Genomic DNA, 17967 nt, shown 5'->3' with positions numbered 1-17967 from the left:
TAAATACAGCAACTAGCAGAAGAATCTACATACAGGAATGAGCTCCAGATGCAGCTGGATAGTAAAGAGAGTGACATAGAACAACTACGAAGGAAAATTTTGGACCTCCAGCAAGGAATGGATTCTACCAGTGTTGCTAGTCTCCCGTCAGATGAAACAGATGGAAATCTTTCAGGTGAGAGAAAAGCATATTTGAACTACCTGATTTTGTGCATACACGTAGTTTTGGAAGATATTGTTTCAAACAAGTTACTACCTTTAAAATCTTCTGACATCTCCACTTCCTTTTTCTGGTTTTTATTTCATAGCTTAGCTTCTTATATTTAAGTCTTAATTTCTTCTTACATCACTCCTCCCACTGTATGGTTTGGCATTAGCATCATCTTTTTTCACTTTTGTGGAAAGAGTATCTTTACATCTGCCTCTGGTTGAATATAGGGAATACAATGTCCGGTGTCCAGTGACCAGAATACAGATCCAGCACTTCCACAACATTATGATTGTATTTTATATCTTGAATGCAAAATTGCCTTGATCTTGTCTGTTCTTACTCACAGTCACATAGCACCTTTGTGACAGGTGGCAATAATAGCTAATGTGAAAAAATAATTGTAGGAATTTCCATTATGCATTTATGTTTGCATGGTACTCTAACATAGCAGTTTAAAATAAGAACAAATAACACAGTGTGGTGTCATGTAGTGTGAGTTCCAAGCACTATATTTTGAGACCCATTGTTAAGACTGGTTAGTGATTCCTCCCTTTCCCTCCCCTATGTTTGAAAAGTGTAATCAGTACTTTCATGTGATCCACTTCTGTATCTCTAGATACACAGAAAAATGTTTAGTGGTAATAAGCTGTGCTTAACAATTTCCATATGTTGAACTAGGTTGGGGATTTTTTTGTACAGTTAAGTAATTTTTATAATTCTTTGTGAAATTCTTAGTAAATATTTGTTTTACATGCTTATGTTCCAGACTTACAGTCTGATTTTCATTGTAGAAAAATATATTCAAACATATGAAGACAGAATACTATTTTGGGTATTTTAAGACCTTAGTGGATGAGTAATCAGATAAAAGTAAATAGAATCATTTTAGATGTTTCCTGTTAATGTACTTCATGCTGCTCAGATTGCCACATTCTAGAGTTTTTCCAGGGGTCTTAGACCGATTGAAATTTCAGGTAGGTTATGAGACTTAGTATGGGTTTTTATGTAGTTATTCTGTTCTGTGTCTGGTTTTGTGTCCTGGCTTCCCCTAAAATATTTAGATTTTCATTTTTAGTTAGTATTTCAATGAGCCCCATTCTACAATAGATTTTCATGCAGAAAATGATACAGTCTTTTCTTCACAACTTCCATTCTTTCCAAGAAGCCTTTTGTACTCTCAGGTTTGATCTGTAAAACCCTCAGGCAATTGCCATCTTGTAAAGTAAATGTGTGTTTTACTTCTTTTGAAAAAATCTTCCATTGAAACTCAGTATTGGGAATTCTTAGAGCTATTGGATTGATGAAGGAAAATTTTTTTCTTACCTGTGACCTGTTAGGAACTCCTCTGGTATTTCTGAACTGTCAGTACTTCTCAGGAGTTTTTATCTTAGATACTATTTTTCAGTGTATTCCATTTAACTGGGGTAAAAAATAAGTCAGATGGGTTTTAATTTTTAAAGTGCTTTTTCTCCCCTCAAATTACTATTTGGAATAAAACCTTATGTTTGATAGTGTCTCCTAAATGAAGAACACTGTAGTTCATTAAAATCTCTGAAATCCTGTGAATTGAGAGCTTAATTTTTTCTACAAGAAAACGGACTAGATTTGTTCTACCTAAAAGGCTACTTTTGAATTTCCTGACTTCCTTCTCAGCCATTTCCTGCACAATGGGTGTTGTGTATTACACTGAAAACAGGGAATGCCTCCACCTGGGCATAGGCACCTTCCCTCCTTTCTTCTTAAGGGCAATAGGATGTCAGTATGACCCATCGTTTCTTAGACCTTGGAAATTCAGTAGGAATAATATCTTTCTGCCTCGTTGGGGTACATTATTTTCAGTTTTACCCCTGGAGACAAGTGTAGTCAGGCTTCTGGCTCCATGACTTCAATTTTGGGGCAGATATTTCAGTATGTGCAAGATCTTTTAAAGTTGGCTGTAACTTTTCCATTGTTAACTAGAACATCACAATTACAGGAAAATTTTGGGTTCAGAACACTTTGCACTCTTTGAGTAAACTCAAGGTAATACTAAAGTTCCTAATACTCAGAAAAAAAAAAAAAATATCTCTATTTGGAGGTAGATACAGAGAAATCACGTGGTAACACACCTTACAACTGCATCTCACCTGGAGGTGGTTTCTGTCTGTTGTTGAGCTAAATAACCCCTACAAGTTCTGGTAGCTCCCAGGGCAACTGATTCTGTTCCCAGGGTGGGGATTGGCTCCTTTAGTCAATCCAGGCTGTTCTCAGACTTTTGCTTCACCAGATGGGAAAGAAAGATCATGACTTGGAGGGAGGTTTTCCTTGTATTCAGTTCTAGGATTTTTTGTAACTCTCGCTTCTGATTATTGATTCATATAGCAGCTCCTGTCTTCAATGTTAATAGAGTCCTTGCTGGAACAGCTTAAATATTTGCTTTCTAATGATGATTTTGGAATGTGTCTGCCTCCTGGCTAGAATTAGGAAGTCTTGATACTTACATTCTTGACCATTGGAAAGAGATGCTCTACTGCTCCTGAAGGCACCTGTATTACTTAGCTCCAAGGCAACAAAAAGTCTCATTAATCAGTATAGTCGTGGTTGTCTTGTGTGATTTTATGGAAGACTTGCTGTTAGAACTCACATTTATCATACTGAATCACAACAAATCCTGGCAATATCAATACTAACCATGAAAATGTTTAGAATGCAAATCCACATTTTTATGTATATTCAGAAGAAATGATAAGATCTGTAGCCTTCATGGAATTCTTTCTTCATATTCTATTCAGGTCCAGCTAGCCATCAGTTAATTTTGAGGCCTATCTTGGATTTTCTGGATTGGAAATATGAAGTATCAATTCTGGGATTCTTTCCAAAATACAGGGAAGTTGTCAGGCAATACTTTTGAGCCTATTTTTAAAGCAGGAATGGAAGATTCTTTTTTATAGTCTAGATAGCTGATATTTTCTTAATTACTTAATCAGAATATTCATAAATATTGTTCTTGTGGATCAAATATTTGTGAAATGGCCAGATGAACATTTGCAGTTTTGCTAGGTAACTCTGTCAAGGGATATTAAAATGTACTATAAATATTACTTGAGACAGACCTTTGTGGCAAGGTTGGAATGAAAGGGCTCATCCGCCATTTCAAGAGTACATTTTGTTCCAGACGAATGCTAGGTTTGTTGAAAACGAGTACATTCAGAAACTGTTATTTTCAACTGCAAGATGTTATTCACAGCTCAGAAATCACCTCTCATGCAAATAGAATTTGCTTACTAAAATAGATTTGTAGTAGACAGAAAAGAATGTCAACCCATTCATTTGTAATAGCTCATCTGTTTTCTACTTCCTTTGGAATTTCTTCCAGAATGTGCTGAAATAGAAGTAAACTTAGAAAAACTCCTACTTACACTGTCCCTAGAAGCAGCATAGTACCTGGTGCATCTTTTAAAATTTATCATTATTGAATCTTTCCAGATTTTCATATGCCATAATTTCCTCAGATGCATACTTATTCCTTTAGAATCATAGTTGTCTGTACCATATTCCTTGTGATTTGTAGTCGTCTGTACTATGTTCTTTATTAGGAGTTAATAACTTTATTTTGCAATATTTCTAACATTTCTGAAAATGGAAGAATCTTCTCTTAATGTAAAAATTAAGCAAAGTATTCAAAATAGGGTAAGCATTATCTGTGGTGCCTGGAGACATGAAGGAAATAGGTTTCCTTATCCAAAGTTTCTGAATATCAAGAACTGATGTGGAGTCTGGGGGGTCAGACTCCACTCCCCCCCATTTCTTATGCAGATATGAGAGGCAGGGAAATAAAAATTTGCTTCATTTTTTCCAGGAAGGTTTCTTATTGGAATTAGTTTTCTGCTGACATGCCTTTCTTCCCCTTAGAACTTCATAGTTCACTGGTCCCCCAGTACTTCGAAGTTATTCTGTGTGCAGAAATGTTAGGAAATTATTCTATATTTTCAAGTGTAGTCCACTTCTAAATATTATATGCTGTAAGACTAGTGCAGGAAGGGTTTTTAATGCCTAATTTTAATGCCTTGTAGGAGGGTAGGCTGACAGTCTCATAATTTAACATAACAAAGTGTATGGACAGTATCTTTTATATATTTGAATGTGTTTTCAGAGCTTGCTGGGCTGTATCTCACAAAGAGTTAGCCCTGAAGGACAAAAGGGACCAGTAGCTCCTTCTTACACAAATATTTGTGGAAACTGTTTCAGCAAATTTTAACTTAAGGTTTTTTAAGTTTTCAGTGCTGCCAGTTAGATTTATTGTAAAGAATGCATACATTAGCTATTGGCTATATTTCTGTATTCTGACACTTTTATTGCAAATTACATTTTTTGTGATCATTTAAAGGAAAAACAAAACACGAAAAACCACACATAAAATTTTCTTAATTATGAAATAAATTTATAACAATGGAGTGAAATTTTGATTATTTCATTCTCACATTTACAAAACTGTGAGACTTTTTACCATGTTACTTCAGATTAATGGAATAGCAATACCTTTTCAGTGCTGTTACCTGGCTTCATAATTTAAAAAATATTTATCAGTTAGCTGGAAGTTATTTTTAAGTCTATGACTCACATTAGGCAGAATGCTAATTTTCTTGTGATGCTTCTTTGTATCACTGTAAAATTATTTTGGTAGTTTTGTGGTAGGAAAATACGTTATTACGCTACTTTTTGGAAAATTGTCCACTGACAATTTGAATAAAACACTTGTCTCTCATTCTTTATGTCTAGTTGATTCTTCCTGCATTCCTTATTTATTTATCTCCTATGCTTATCTTCTGTGAGTAACGGGACACCCATGTAGCATTGCTTGCTCTTGTGCGCTCTCCTTCTTTTGTTTCCCTTGGAAAATGTGGATTTGGTTTGCTTTACTTGCTGCATCTTCCTGCTGAGTATTTTCATATAGCCTTTCTGAATGTTAAATTATATTTATATTGAAAATCTCTTAATCATCCTTGGTTTAAGCTGTAACACATTTCCAAAGCAAAGTCTTTCCTGCCTGGCTCTTTGCAAGCTATTTACATACAGTTTTAGATGTTGACATCAAGGAAAACAGCTTCACTTCATTTTGCAGTAACTGTATCAGCAAGTGTTAGCTTGTGATGGAGCATGAAGTGAATGCTTATATCTTCATTTTATTTAGCTGTGCTTTTTATTCTGCTTTGCTGAATAGGTAATTGCCTATTACTGCATGTAGTATGTCTTCCTTTCTAGTAATAGTTTGCTTTTGTGCTATTTTACTTTATTAGTATAAATACCTAAAATTATTCAACATGCGCTTTTTTTTAAACCAGAATCAAGACTTGAAGGTTGGCTTTCAATACCAAACAAAGGAAATATAAAGCGGCATGGCTGGAAGAAACAGGTACAAATGGATTTTTTTTTTTCTTCTTCCTCAAAGTTTTTTAGGCATTCGGTGAATTGGTTTTACAACTCACATTTAAGAAAAAAACAAAATAATTTTACTAATTTAGTGTGTATACATTATTGAACAGAAGAAAAACAATAAGAAATTCAAGTTCAGTATGAGACCTGTAGTAATAACATTGTGCAAATTCATGGCAGGTGGGTGAGGAAATGCTTCACAATGAGCATCTCAGAATAATTTAAAAATCCCATTTCTCCTTTGAATTAGCTTCTTTATAGTCCTGTTACTGAAAAATAAGCTTTTTGTACAACTTGACAGCAGAGAATAGGGAATACCACACATGTTCTGAAGGCCATGGAAGAGTGTATCACACTGTAACTTGCCACACATGATTTCCAAGGACATTTCTGTCTCCCTTACTTTTAAAATGGTCAGTCTCTCTGGAAAAGAACAGATTTATTCTCAGAAACTTGGCCTCTGTGCTGGAATTCCCACTCTAACCAAAGCAGTGTTGTTTCGCCTCTACAGAGGTTATGATCCAGTTCCTTGAAACTTCAGATGTTCAAATTGAGATGTCTAGAAGCTTAGAACCAGTTTCTGATTATGTTTTCTGGCTTTCCAGTTGCCCTCTTTGGACATCTGTTAGTATCACAAGTTGCAAAAGAGAAACATGGTCACTAGAGTTTTGTAAATTTTGCAAACAATTTGTATGAAATAGCTTATTTCCCTGCATCCTCCTTACTTCACTAAAAACCAGTATTGGAAATTATTCAGTTTGTTCATGACACTTTCAACATAACTTTCTGATTCCTCCAGAAAGATCCTTTTCAGATACTCCTGTTTATGTTCACATTCTAGAAGTGTTCGAAGTGGTTTCTATGAAGCTTGAAGGAGAAGGGTTTAATTCCTGCCAGAGAAGCACTGAAGTGCGTGTATTGGGCCTTCAGCTGCTGAATTCCTTCTCTGACGTACTCTGTTCTTCTGTTGGCTATAAACCCGCCACCTATTCTCGCTTGCAGAAAATAAGTGTTAAGCTCTGCCCCACTTCACCTAATGGCTGCTTAGAGTGTTCTGCCAGCCCCTCAGATGAGAGGCAATGCGAGCAAGCACCACACTGAAAATACTGCTTACCACAGTTTGGAAACTGGGGTTTGCTACAGAGACCTCAAACGCTTTTCAGTTGGTTTCTGGTTTCTTTACATTTCACTTTGTCTCCCTGTTAGCAGAACTACAGGAAATGTACAGGGCCAGGTCGAGAATGTTCTTGGTGCCATATTTGAATAAAACACTGATAGGTGTTTGGATGTGTCTCACAAAACACACCTATTTGTAAATCTATTCCACAACTTGTTCCGTTTGATAGCTGAGGCTGCTTGATTCCTGTTGTTCCAGAACCGATTCTCCAGGTTTCTGTCAGACTTTTGGCAGTGTCCATTAATGGACATGACTCTGCCCAGGCACAAGTCACATGGCTTTATTCTGCTCTGGATTATCTAAAATACTGCATCATTTTCCTGTCAGAATAGCTCCAGCAGCCTTTTCTGGTTGTCTTCTAGAAATAGAGATTATTCTTGCATCCTCTTATGATTAAAACTTTAAACTTCTGATAAAATGTAGCTTCTCCAGCAAAAGACTGCATCTGAGGTTCTTTAAGCATACCCAGTACAGGCCTGCTTAGTTCCCTCAAGACACATGGCAGTTACTCCATTCATAATTTCCTAGTTTGAATAATAATTCTTGCACTTTGAAGGAATTTGAGCTACAGATGGATGCCTGTGTCATAAAATAAGTCACGCTGATATGACTCCTTAAGCTAGCTGAAGTTCAAACCAGTGAGATACAGTAGTGAAACGCCATGTTAACTTATGTGGACAGCATTTGGGAATCCTCTTGGAAATGGGGCCTGCAAGTCCACTCCCGCTCTAAAACTCACAGTGCCTTATCAGTAGCTCTTGCTTATTCCACAGTACCCCACACATTCTGGAGTACTCCACTTTTTCAGTGGCATGGGCTAGGGATCATATTTTAAGACGCAGATTTTGAGCAGGAATTTTTAATACGCTTGGGAAGAAAAAAAAAAAATCAGCACATTACCAAACGTTTTTGTTCTTTAACATCTTTACCACTCTGGAAAAACACTGTGTGGTTTGACCTTTAAAATGAACATAGCAAAAGAATGTCCATTTCTTTTCTCTTCTTCTGCAAACCTTTCTCTTACTGTCTGGGTGTATTCCTAGATGATTTGAAATATGTACCGGGTCTCTGTTTCTGCTGATTGATTTTGGCTCTTTATTTTACTAGTTCATTACATTGAAAGTGTAGGAAATAGCTGGAGCTGTGCCAGTCTCTTTTAGTCTACTAGTAGTTTGGTGCAACGTACCGGTGAGTCCTGCAGGTCTCTAAAACTAGAGAGGTTGTTTATAACTTTACCAATAAGTGACAGATTCTGCACTCTAGGAGTTTCTCAGAGATACAGTAATTTCCATAGTAACATGCCATTAGCAACTGAAATTTGTGAGTTCATGTACAAACTTCCAGAGTCATCATAAGCATTTTGGGGTGCTACAATGACAATTCATTGTCACTGCAGCTTGTAGCATTGCACAGCTGTCAGCAGTATAGCTGCCTGCTTAAATATCTCCCGATACTAGTTTAAAAACCTTAGTTTACTCAAACTTTTTATGTGCCTATGGGAGTACAGTAGGATAAATGTTGCTTTTTAAAATGCAATTTTAACTTGGTTTTACCCTTTCTTTCCTCAGTACGTTGTGGTAAGCAGTAAAAAGATACTGTTCTACAATGATGAAAAGGACAAGGACCAGTCTAATCCATCCATGGTACTAGATATAGAGTAAGTAAAGTTAGTGTTAGTTTTGGATACAAATTGGCAAAAGAGCATTGTGTATGAGATAACTGATAACAAATCCAGAAGTTTGGAAAAAAAATTCCATAAATAATTTTTAATTTCACATACTAGTTGGAAAATGTCTGTTTGTCTGTATTCCAGGGTACTGCTAACAGGAGATAGTATTTGTCCTACTGCTGCTAAAAGTTAGAGAAAAAGTTAAATACACAGTAGTGTGGCACTGTCTGTAGTCACTGCTCTGAATTTAGAGAAACGAAGAGCCATGTCTTGTTATGACAGTGAAAGGTCAGAGACCATGGAACCTGCATATTATGCTATCTCTTTTTATGATTTGGTGTAACGACTGTTTTTTCCAGTTGCTTCAACAGCTGCAAACTCTTCTCTTTAGCGACCAGTGACAGAACCTGAGGGAATGGCAGGAAGATGTGCCAGGGGAGGTTCAGGTTGGACATTAGGAAAAGGTTCTTCACCCAGAGGGTGGTGGAGCACTGGAACAGGCTCCCCAGGGAGGTGTCACGGCCCCAAGCCTGACAGTGTTCAAGAAGAGACTGGACAATGCCCTCAGAACCAGAGGGCATTGTCAGAACTGTGGCACTGTCACATGCAGGGACAGGAGTTGGACTGGATGATCTTTGTGGTCCTTCCAACTCAGGACATTCTATGATTCTATGCTTTCTAAGGCAGGGCATGATAGTTGGGGAACTGGCTGTCTGACTTTAGGTCTCATCCCCTTGCTTCATACTTCTTTCTTGTTGTCTGAGAAAGGATCAGTGTTGGTCAAGCCCAAAGCATTTCTAACATTTCCAGATGGTTTCTGTTTAGAGTGACAAAATAAATGAATTGTGATCCCTTTACATTGGTTATACATGAGGAAAATTGTGTCAAATACCACTGAAGCCCATCACTGATACATGACTGTGATGTTTGAACAGCTGATTGACATTATGGGACCGTATAGATTAGTAACTGAAAAAAGGTTTTAAAATTCATGAATACATCTATCAGTAACTAACAAATACAGTAGTCTGGAAATAATCTCAGACTCAGGAGGTGCTTAAGCTGCCAATTGCTTGTAAGAAGGAAAAGAATTACTTTCTATTTGAGCTGTTCCTTTTTCTCTTTTCATAAACATCTGTTACGCCAACTGTTGAAAACAGGATGTTGGGATAGATGGACTTACAGGCTTGAGGCTTGACCCGGTGTAAGATGACACTTGTTCCAATTTTTAACATTTTCAACAGCTGGTGCCCCAGATTACCTTTTGTGATGATCTGGCATTGATTGCTTATCAACTGATAACATGATTTAGTAAAAAACATAGTGAGTAGTACTATACTTCATATGATTATTTCCATCCAGGTTTATCAATCAGCTTTTCTAGCAATAATCAGTTAGACCTCCTGGTGTTTTGAGGAAGAATTTGAAAACCTTTTTCACAGGTAAATTTGCCACAATGAATCTTGAGCCCATTGTAAGATAACCTTCTTTCCATGCTATGAAATGTTTTGGTCTTACTTGGATGGACAAGATCTATACTGTTTATGAATGAATTCCTAAAATCATTGCAGCCTTGAAGTATATTGTATTGCTTGCGTAAATAAGATTTATAAGAACTTCAAAGCACTTTGATAACTATTTATAAAACATATATAGTGTTTCAGCATTTTTTGATTAATATTTCTTCTAATCTAGTAAGCTCTTCCACGTCCGGCCTGTAACTCAAGGAGATGTATATAGAGCTGAAACTGAAGAAATTCCTAAAATATTCCAGGTAAAATGAAGTGTATTCTCATTTCTACTTAATTCTGTGAAAAAGTTTGGTGGCTTCTTTGAAAAGTGTATAAAAATACATAGTGCTTCATCAATAACACAGCAGTATTCTTTTTCAGATTCTCTATGCTAATGAGGGGGAATGCAGGAAGGATTTGGAGGTAGAACCAGTACAACCCACAGAGAAGACAAATTTTCTAAACCACAAGGGCCATGAATTTATTCCAACATTATACCACTTTCCAGCCAACTGTGAGGCCTGTGCCAAACCTCTTTGGCATGTCTTTAAACCCCCTGCTGCCCTAGAATGTCGAAGATGCCACGTGAAGTGCCACAGAGACCACTTGGATAAAAAGGAGGAATTAATTGCACCATGCAAAGGTATGCTCATGCTTTTTTTGCATTCTGTGTTCTTTGCATGTTTAGCCAGACCTGCTGAGCTATCAGAGGCAAATAAAAGCACTTTAGTTTAAAAGTTTTATACTCTTTAGTTTTATGATTTTAGATGTTAAAGGTGCTGTTAAAATAACAGATTGTTAACACTGCTTATGAACAGGCAGTTGTGGCAAACCTCTGTAGGGAGGCCTTTGGTGGTGTGACTGATGTGGCTCTGCTGAGGGCCCTGAGAGCACAAGGGTCCCTAGAGGTTTGTGCCCAAGCACTGAACAGCTCTTTGGTTCCCAGACCATTCTCTCTTACACGTGGCCCATGTTAAGGACAGTGCAATGGCCACGTCACCAAGCTGTGCTAAGACCTTTCAGAGTGGTTCTTCAGGCACTTCATGGATTGGAGTAAAGGTTTCCTCTCTGTGTTCCCGTGAAGCAGAATATTTGGGGTGCATACGGTAGAATTCAGGCATAAGGCAGCCACGCAACTTTCCAGCTTATTAAGACTGCAATTAGAGTAAGTTTTCTCATTTCTTGAATATTAATGTTAGAATCAAGAATCTTAATGCAGTGACAAATATTGAAAGAAACTATTAATAATTTCTCCTGCTGTTTGTCTTGCAAAAATACATAAATAATTCCCATACAAGTACATATATAGGTGTCATTGTTCTTTCCAGTGGCACACCTGGTATGTCGTAATTCTTATTTTGATAAGAAGTCCTAGTTTTCACTGAATCATCTTCCTCCTTTTAGTGAGTTATGATGTAACTTCAGCAAGAGATATGTTGTTATTGGCATCCTGTCAAGATGAACAGAAGAAGTGGGTAACTCATTTAGTAAAGAAGATCCCGAAAACACCACCGTCTACTTTTGTTCGTGCTTCTCCTAGAACTATGTCTACGAGATCCTCAGCAAATCAGTCATTCAGAAAAGTTGTTAAAAATACTTCTGGAAAAACTAGGTGAGAAACTACAAAAGCTGCATCTCTTTTTTTAACTAAAAAAACCTAACTCTTTATAAATCTTATATAATGTGAAATTGTAAAATAATTCTGTAGTTATGATGTTGAACTGGTGATCTAAATCTTTGGTCAAATCCTAAAGGAAGGAACAGGCGGAATCCTCCTGCTACTGTGGCAAATCTAGAGGTTCTTTGGGTCCGGGAAGGTACTGCAGGAATGGCAGTGCCTGGCCTGCCAGTGCATGTGAGGGACCTGTTTGTGTTTTTTCCCGTTTAAAGGCAAGGCTCACTAGATACATCAGCGATGACTTTTAACTGCAAGGCTGATCCACACAGTCATTCATGCATTGACTCATAGAGCTTGTGTTAGCTAAAAGTCTTCAGCAAATGGGGGTGAAATGAGAAACTTACAGATTCTCAGTTTGGTTTTATGTTATTTCTTTTGGTGTGAAGCAGTTTAAGTATCAATTCCATTCTTTCCCCCTGCTTACTTACTCCCTGTCTTCTCTATCACAGCAGTTATTTTTGTAACCTGTTTGTGACCCTGTGTATTAACCAGGGCAAGATTTAAAATACACTTTTCAATGCTAGGCTACTGTAAGCTGATTTTTAACCAGTGTTAGTTTTCTCATACAGTAGGCATGTTCCTTTCCCCCAAAATAACAAAGTGGGTTGACAGTATAAAGTGGAAACTGATGTCTCAGTAGGGCAAGAGTCTTCCTAGATTGGCACTGCTACCAAAATAAATGTCCTGCAAACATTCCTTGCATGAAGAGTAGAAAAAAAAAAGCATATCATGTTGATACTTAAAAGGACTAGGTAGAATGATTTTGATACCAAATGGTCATCCCACCATCAGTTGTGGAAAAAAACCCCAGAACTGGTAATGTAAAATTAATTAATACAGTTTTAAAAGAGTTTTAAAAATATGAAATAGTGCTGGTCAACATTGTTTTAACAAAAGAGATGTCAAATTAACTGAGAATCTTTTGATGAGGTAGTATTCTTGGACAGTAAAAAAAACCCAAAACAACCAACTCCCCCAAGACCAATGAGCCAATGGGGTTGGAAAGAATTATTTTAATACATTGTTGACACGCATCTTTAAAGCTGTATTAATTGAAACAATCTAGATCATAGATCATAGTCCTGATTGTACATTTTAGAAATTATCCTCTGTTACTGAGTGTGCAGATGCTTCCCTCTGCCCTGACAAACATTAACTGTATAGACTTCACTTTGTAAAGACAGTGCATGCTGCTCTATTTCACATTTAGATATTTAGAGTTGTAGACTTTATTTTCTTTTCCAAAGATTGTTTGTATATTCTGAGTATGCTTTCCTTTCCATTTGTCCTTGCGGGGTCCTCCGGTAGCTGTAGTTAACTAGATTTTTTATTAAGTTCTGTTGTAATATTTGTTTCCAATTTTTGAGCTTTCCTGCAGTTACTGTAATATACCCCATGCTAGGGTGTGAAAGGGGAATGTGCATGTGCGTGCACACAGAATTAAAAAAAAGTGGGGGGAGGTTAAAAACCTGCTATAGGCAAAACAGCTCTGATATTCAGATGTCTCACAGCTGTTAGCTTTTCAACAGATTTTTTTCAGCATAACAATGTAATTTCTCAGGTTTTTCATGTCAAGATCTTAACTTTTTTCTAGCCATTTTAGAGCTAATTGGAAAAGCACAGAAGCTTTCATGCACAGTCTTTTATGGGAGCAAATCCATTTTCTTAAATCAATTCATTGATTCTTTTTCATTCTGTCTTAATAGAGATGCTGGCTTGGGGTTGCCTTTAGCAAGAACTAGTTTGCAGCTCACCTTTTATAGAACGCACAGATTTACATATTTGAAAATTACAGTAGCTTTTAAAGGAATGGGTCTGTTTTGGGAGATAGATTATTCAGACAATTTCTGTTATTAATCCTATTGACATTTGTTGTGTGAGAGTGTTAGAGAATCATAGAAATACTCAAGTAGTGAGCTGGAACTTTTTTAAAAAATGAGAAACACCATCTTTAAAGCTCTTTTTTTAAGGTCATAGAGATACAATGAGCCTAAGAGCTTACCAGCACCAGGAGGAGAAGTGCACATTCCTGCACTTTATCCTGTGTCAGCTCATGCTTCACAGATTACCACAATAAACTAAGCAGAGAAATAATCCAGAAATGTTTTCACTAACGAAAAGCTAAAAAACCCTAAAGCATAACAACAAGAAAACTCCTACCCTAACCCCACAGAAGAAAAGCATGTGGTTTTCTGTTGGCTTAGAAAGTTGCAATGGTTAATGGAAGAGGACAGAAAGCACCAGATTGGTCTCAAGAATGGAAGGCGTGAAGGGTGAAGACAGTCTTGTGCACTAGTCAAGTATCAGGTCTGCTCAGCTGTTCAGGACACTGCAGCCTTGCGTTTTCTCCATCGGCCCCTGTGTACAGCCTCTGTTCACGCCTTTCTCCATCACCCAGTGGGATCTTCCAGGTTCTCTGGAAGAAATGCAGTTCTCTGGCTATTCAGAAGTTAATACCCACATGGCATCGTATCTCCTTTAACTCCTTGAATTTTTCTAACAGACTGTGGTGTGAATCAGTTAACATTTAAATTACTCTTCTAGACTGAGCCCAAATCCAACAGTGAGTCTGATGACATAATTGATAATTGGCCTTAGAAATCTTGCTTCTTAATGATGTTTAATAATGACATCACTTCTTAGAACATAATTAAAATACAGCAACTCTGTTTTACTGCTGCATATTGTAGGCACCGAGTATGGAGGAAGAAGCATACTGAGCTTAAGCCATTTAGAGAGGCACAATACTTGACCAGCAGAGTGCTAGGTATGTGCGTGCTGCTGGCCTGTGGTGCTGCATGGAGACACGTGCAGGAGGCAGGTGCAGCCCCCACGCCTTGCTGATGCTTGAGGAACTGCTTGAGCAGCTTTGTGGTGCACTCTGTCCCCATCAGACCACTGCCACTGGGTTGACTGGAATGTAGGGGGGCTTGTGTGGCACCTGCAGACCATTACAAGCGAACGATTAGAAGATTTTAAGTAACACTGAGAAAATAAGCATCAGAAAAAGGTCAGATAGAAACCACTCTTTCAGGTTGTTCTACTACTGTGGATGTTTTGTGACTTTCTCAGACAAATTTGATGTTAGTTGTGGCTATGAAGTCAACAAGTACTGCTGTGACGTAGTATGGCCAACCTGTGCCATGATATCACATGCCCATCCTGTATGTTTAGGCAGAAGAAGCATTTGATTTATTTCAGGAAAATTCACTTCTGATGTACCAGATGTTAAACTTTAGATTATTAAAGAAATTTACAATGGATCTTACATACTGAACACTTAACTGGTAATTGCACAGTAGCTGAGCTAATCTGACAACCTGTTGCTACTTAAATGGGAGGATTTTCCCTCTGTGTCTTCCTTTCCTGCTCTTCTGTCCTTTGATCCTGGGTAAGTGCTTGAAATGATCCATTTTGGACTCTTCCATGAAGGTCCACAATTTAGTATCCAGGCTGTCAAAAAAATGTAGGCTAATTTTGCTGAGCTAGTGAGTGGATCAGCCCGCAGAGAAGTGCAGTGATGGCCAAAACTGAGGACAGGTAAGTAGGAGGGTGCTCCCCTGGGGTCAGGAAGGTGAGGAAGTGGAGGGAAGAGCAGTGGGCCCTTTACCATTCGGGAGACAGCAAATTGTTAGATCAGCTTCTGTGAGCTCAAGACGTTGCACCCTGCAGTTCTGATCTTGACCTCTTTACCTAGATGTGGGACTAAGAGAAGCAGTGGGATATGGGATACACATGTTTAGCTTTTAGTAAGTGTCTGAAAATTGTTCTCTTGTCAGACAGTACAGCAGAACTTCACCTCAGTGATGGAGTCCTACCATGTAAGCAGACATTCACTGTTTTGTCAAATGGATAACGGACTTTAATACATGCTATAGACGTTTTTGGTACACTTCATTTAGGGTCTGATCCACGTTTGCTGTTGGTAGGCAGCACATCACTGGCTTCATAGAGTGGTGTATTGGACACATTAAAAGGAGCTTAATGTATAAGTTCATCTTAAGTTCTGTTCCTCATTTCAGTAACTCATCACAAATGAAGATGAATCAGAACTTCATGGTGAACTTGCTAGTATTTGCAGTAATGCTTCTGGCTCTTAATCTACACTTCATAGTTTATAGTATGCTAATTTATACACATTGTATCAGCACAGTTGAGGTGTTTTGTTTTAATATATTTGGACTTGGGCACCTGATCGAGTAAATGCATGTTTACAAGCAGAAAAACCTGCATCAGATGAGCTCTGGCAACTGCATGTGCGTGCTCTTGGACCTACAGAGAGCCTATTCTTGTCCTGCGAGTGAGAAGGTCACCTTGCATTTGCCGTGAATACACCCACAATTGTTTACTTGTACAGCTGCAGTAATATTATCATCTGTCTGATCTCTGTGTTCATTTAATGTTGTTTGAAATTAAGAACAGTTTGTGGAAGACTGTTTAGGTATGATCTTAGTATTGTACCATGTCAACTGTTTTTTTTTTTTAATGTAAAATAAAGCATTTTCTTCACTCAAACTCTTGGCAAACATGCTCTAGTGTTACGAAGCTGATTTTTTATATTTGTTATTAATTGTCTGTTTTCTTCTTTGTTCCAGCTAACCACATGTACAGTGCTTAATGGAATGTCATGGGATGCGGTCTGAGAAACAGGGCTTTTTTTAACCACACAGAGCAGTGCAGACGGGCTGTTGTTCCTTTCAACATAACTATCACAGGCTTCAGGGTTAAGATTGCTATTACTGTCTCCTCCTTGCTTTGGCACAAAAGCACGCTGAGGGTGTTTAATTGCGGGTTCGCCTAAAGGTAGATTAGATTAATTATTACTATGTAATGCAAGTTAAAGCAAATAAAGCTTAGCTAGGTGTATAAAAAAAGGTGCTGCCTTTTTGGATTAAAAAAAAAAAAGCCTGTCAATCATGATGAAATGCAGCCAACTTTCTTCGTATCAGTGAAAGACAAGGACTATTTACCCCATGAAGGGGATATTTATGTCAAGACGAGCATATGAAATGGAGTAGAGGAGGGTTTCTCAATGAGAAGGACTGCAATTGCTTTCAAGACTCCAAGTTGTGCTCTTGAAGACTGCAGAACTAGCTTAAAAATGAAGCCTTATCACTTGAACTTCAGTGCCTTCACTGCAGAGTTCTTAACAGCCTCAATGCTAACCACCCACTATGGAATGGATCAAAGTGTTAAATATTTTACATTATGCTTTACAGAATACTGATTCAGCAGGTTTGTAAAGGGGGGAAACAAGTAATTGCCTTTAATCTATGCATTTTTGCCAAGCCATACTGAATTATTTTACTATTAGAGGCATTAGAAACTAACAATAAAAAGAACCACCAAGTTTGGAAGCGTCTTTTGGGGTACAAAATTTCTATAACTATGTAATGTATTGCCTTACAATTTTAAGTATAACATACATTAAGTTAACAAACATTTAAGAAATATATGCACTGTTTGAAATGTAAATTATTCTTAGAACACTTTTACTGGGTTTTACATTGTCCTTTTAGTGCCTTAATTTGAGATAATTGTATTATTGCCATGTCAATAAATGTAGAAATCTAAAACTAAACAAAGGAAACCTCTCAAAAACTACTGCGTATCAGTGGTTTTTACTGAATTTTAATTGGTTGAAGTATTGTAGATGCTAGATATATTTTCTAAATTAAGTACAATCTTTGAATGAGAATTCCTCTTACAAAGAAAGACTGATTCTGGTTCTTAAGCCAAGAGATGTGTAGGCAATGCAAAAGAAAAAAAAAAGGCATATAATGCAGAAGCTCTGGGTAATTCAGGAATTTCAGTAAATGCTGTCGGACTCTTGCTTTGTAGCAGGAATACATTCATGGTATGGCAGTATGGTTTTGTTTTATTTTATTTCTTAACCAAATACCTCCTCAGTAATTTATAATGGCTTTGCAGTTGTGTATTAAATAAGAAGCACTGGAAAACTGATTCGTCCTTAGGACGATTTGCATGTTTCAAGTGGTATTGAAAGCCGCACTGATGGATATGTAATAATAAACATATCTGTTATTAATATGGTTAATGACTCTGTGCTCATTTAATGAGAAATAAAGTAATTTATGGAAAGACCCTTTTGAAAATGACTGGCATGGTGTTTTCTCCTGACTGCAGCTTATACACCTTTCTAAGCATTGAGACATTGCAACAGCTTCTAGTGCCAGGTGCATTTGCAACATAACACGTAGGGGACTCTTGAACATTTTTTTACTATTCTACATAAATAAGTAAATACTATATTAAATATTTCTTTTCATTCCCTTGCTCTCATGGCTT

At 37.4% G+C, this 17967-nt stretch overlaps 1 protein-coding gene across 4 annotated transcripts in view; it reads left to right on the top strand.

Annotated features, from left to right (window-relative positions):
* The window catches only part of ROCK1 (Rho associated coiled-coil containing protein kinase 1), an 85719-nt gene extending 67945 nt beyond the window's left edge, over nucleotides 1–17774 (top strand). Inside the window, exons 27-34 of one of the 4 annotated variants that reach the window (XM_065053302.1) lie at nucleotides 10–175; nucleotides 5533–5603; nucleotides 8369–8457; nucleotides 10165–10243; nucleotides 10362–10623; nucleotides 11385–11592; nucleotides 15438–15479; nucleotides 16254–16467. In XM_065053302.1, the coding sequence (XP_064909374.1) occupies nucleotides 10–175; nucleotides 5533–5603; nucleotides 8369–8457; nucleotides 10165–10243; nucleotides 10362–10623; nucleotides 11385–11592; nucleotides 15438–15465 (903 nt within the window). In that variant the 3' untranslated portion in view covers nucleotides 15466–15479; nucleotides 16254–16467. Of the gene's footprint in view, nucleotides 1–9; nucleotides 176–4969; nucleotides 5019–5532; nucleotides 5604–8368; nucleotides 8458–10164; nucleotides 10244–10361; nucleotides 10624–11384; nucleotides 11593–14348; nucleotides 14693–15437; nucleotides 15480–16253 lie in introns of those variants that run through there. The other 3 variants (XM_065053303.1, XM_065053304.1, XR_010470490.1) reach the window with 3 other exon arrangements.
* The last annotated feature ends 193 nt before the right edge of the window (nucleotides 17775–17967 follow it).

The sequence above is a fragment of the Columba livia genome, chromosome 2 (assembly GCF_036013475.1).
Source record: "Columba livia isolate bColLiv1 breed racing homer chromosome 2, bColLiv1.pat.W.v2, whole genome shotgun sequence".
NCBI classification, from domain to species: domain Eukaryota; kingdom Metazoa; phylum Chordata; class Aves; order Columbiformes; family Columbidae; genus Columba; species Columba livia.
The sequence above is the reverse complement of the archived record's forward strand: the minus strand, read 5'-3'. Positions and strand labels throughout refer to the sequence as shown.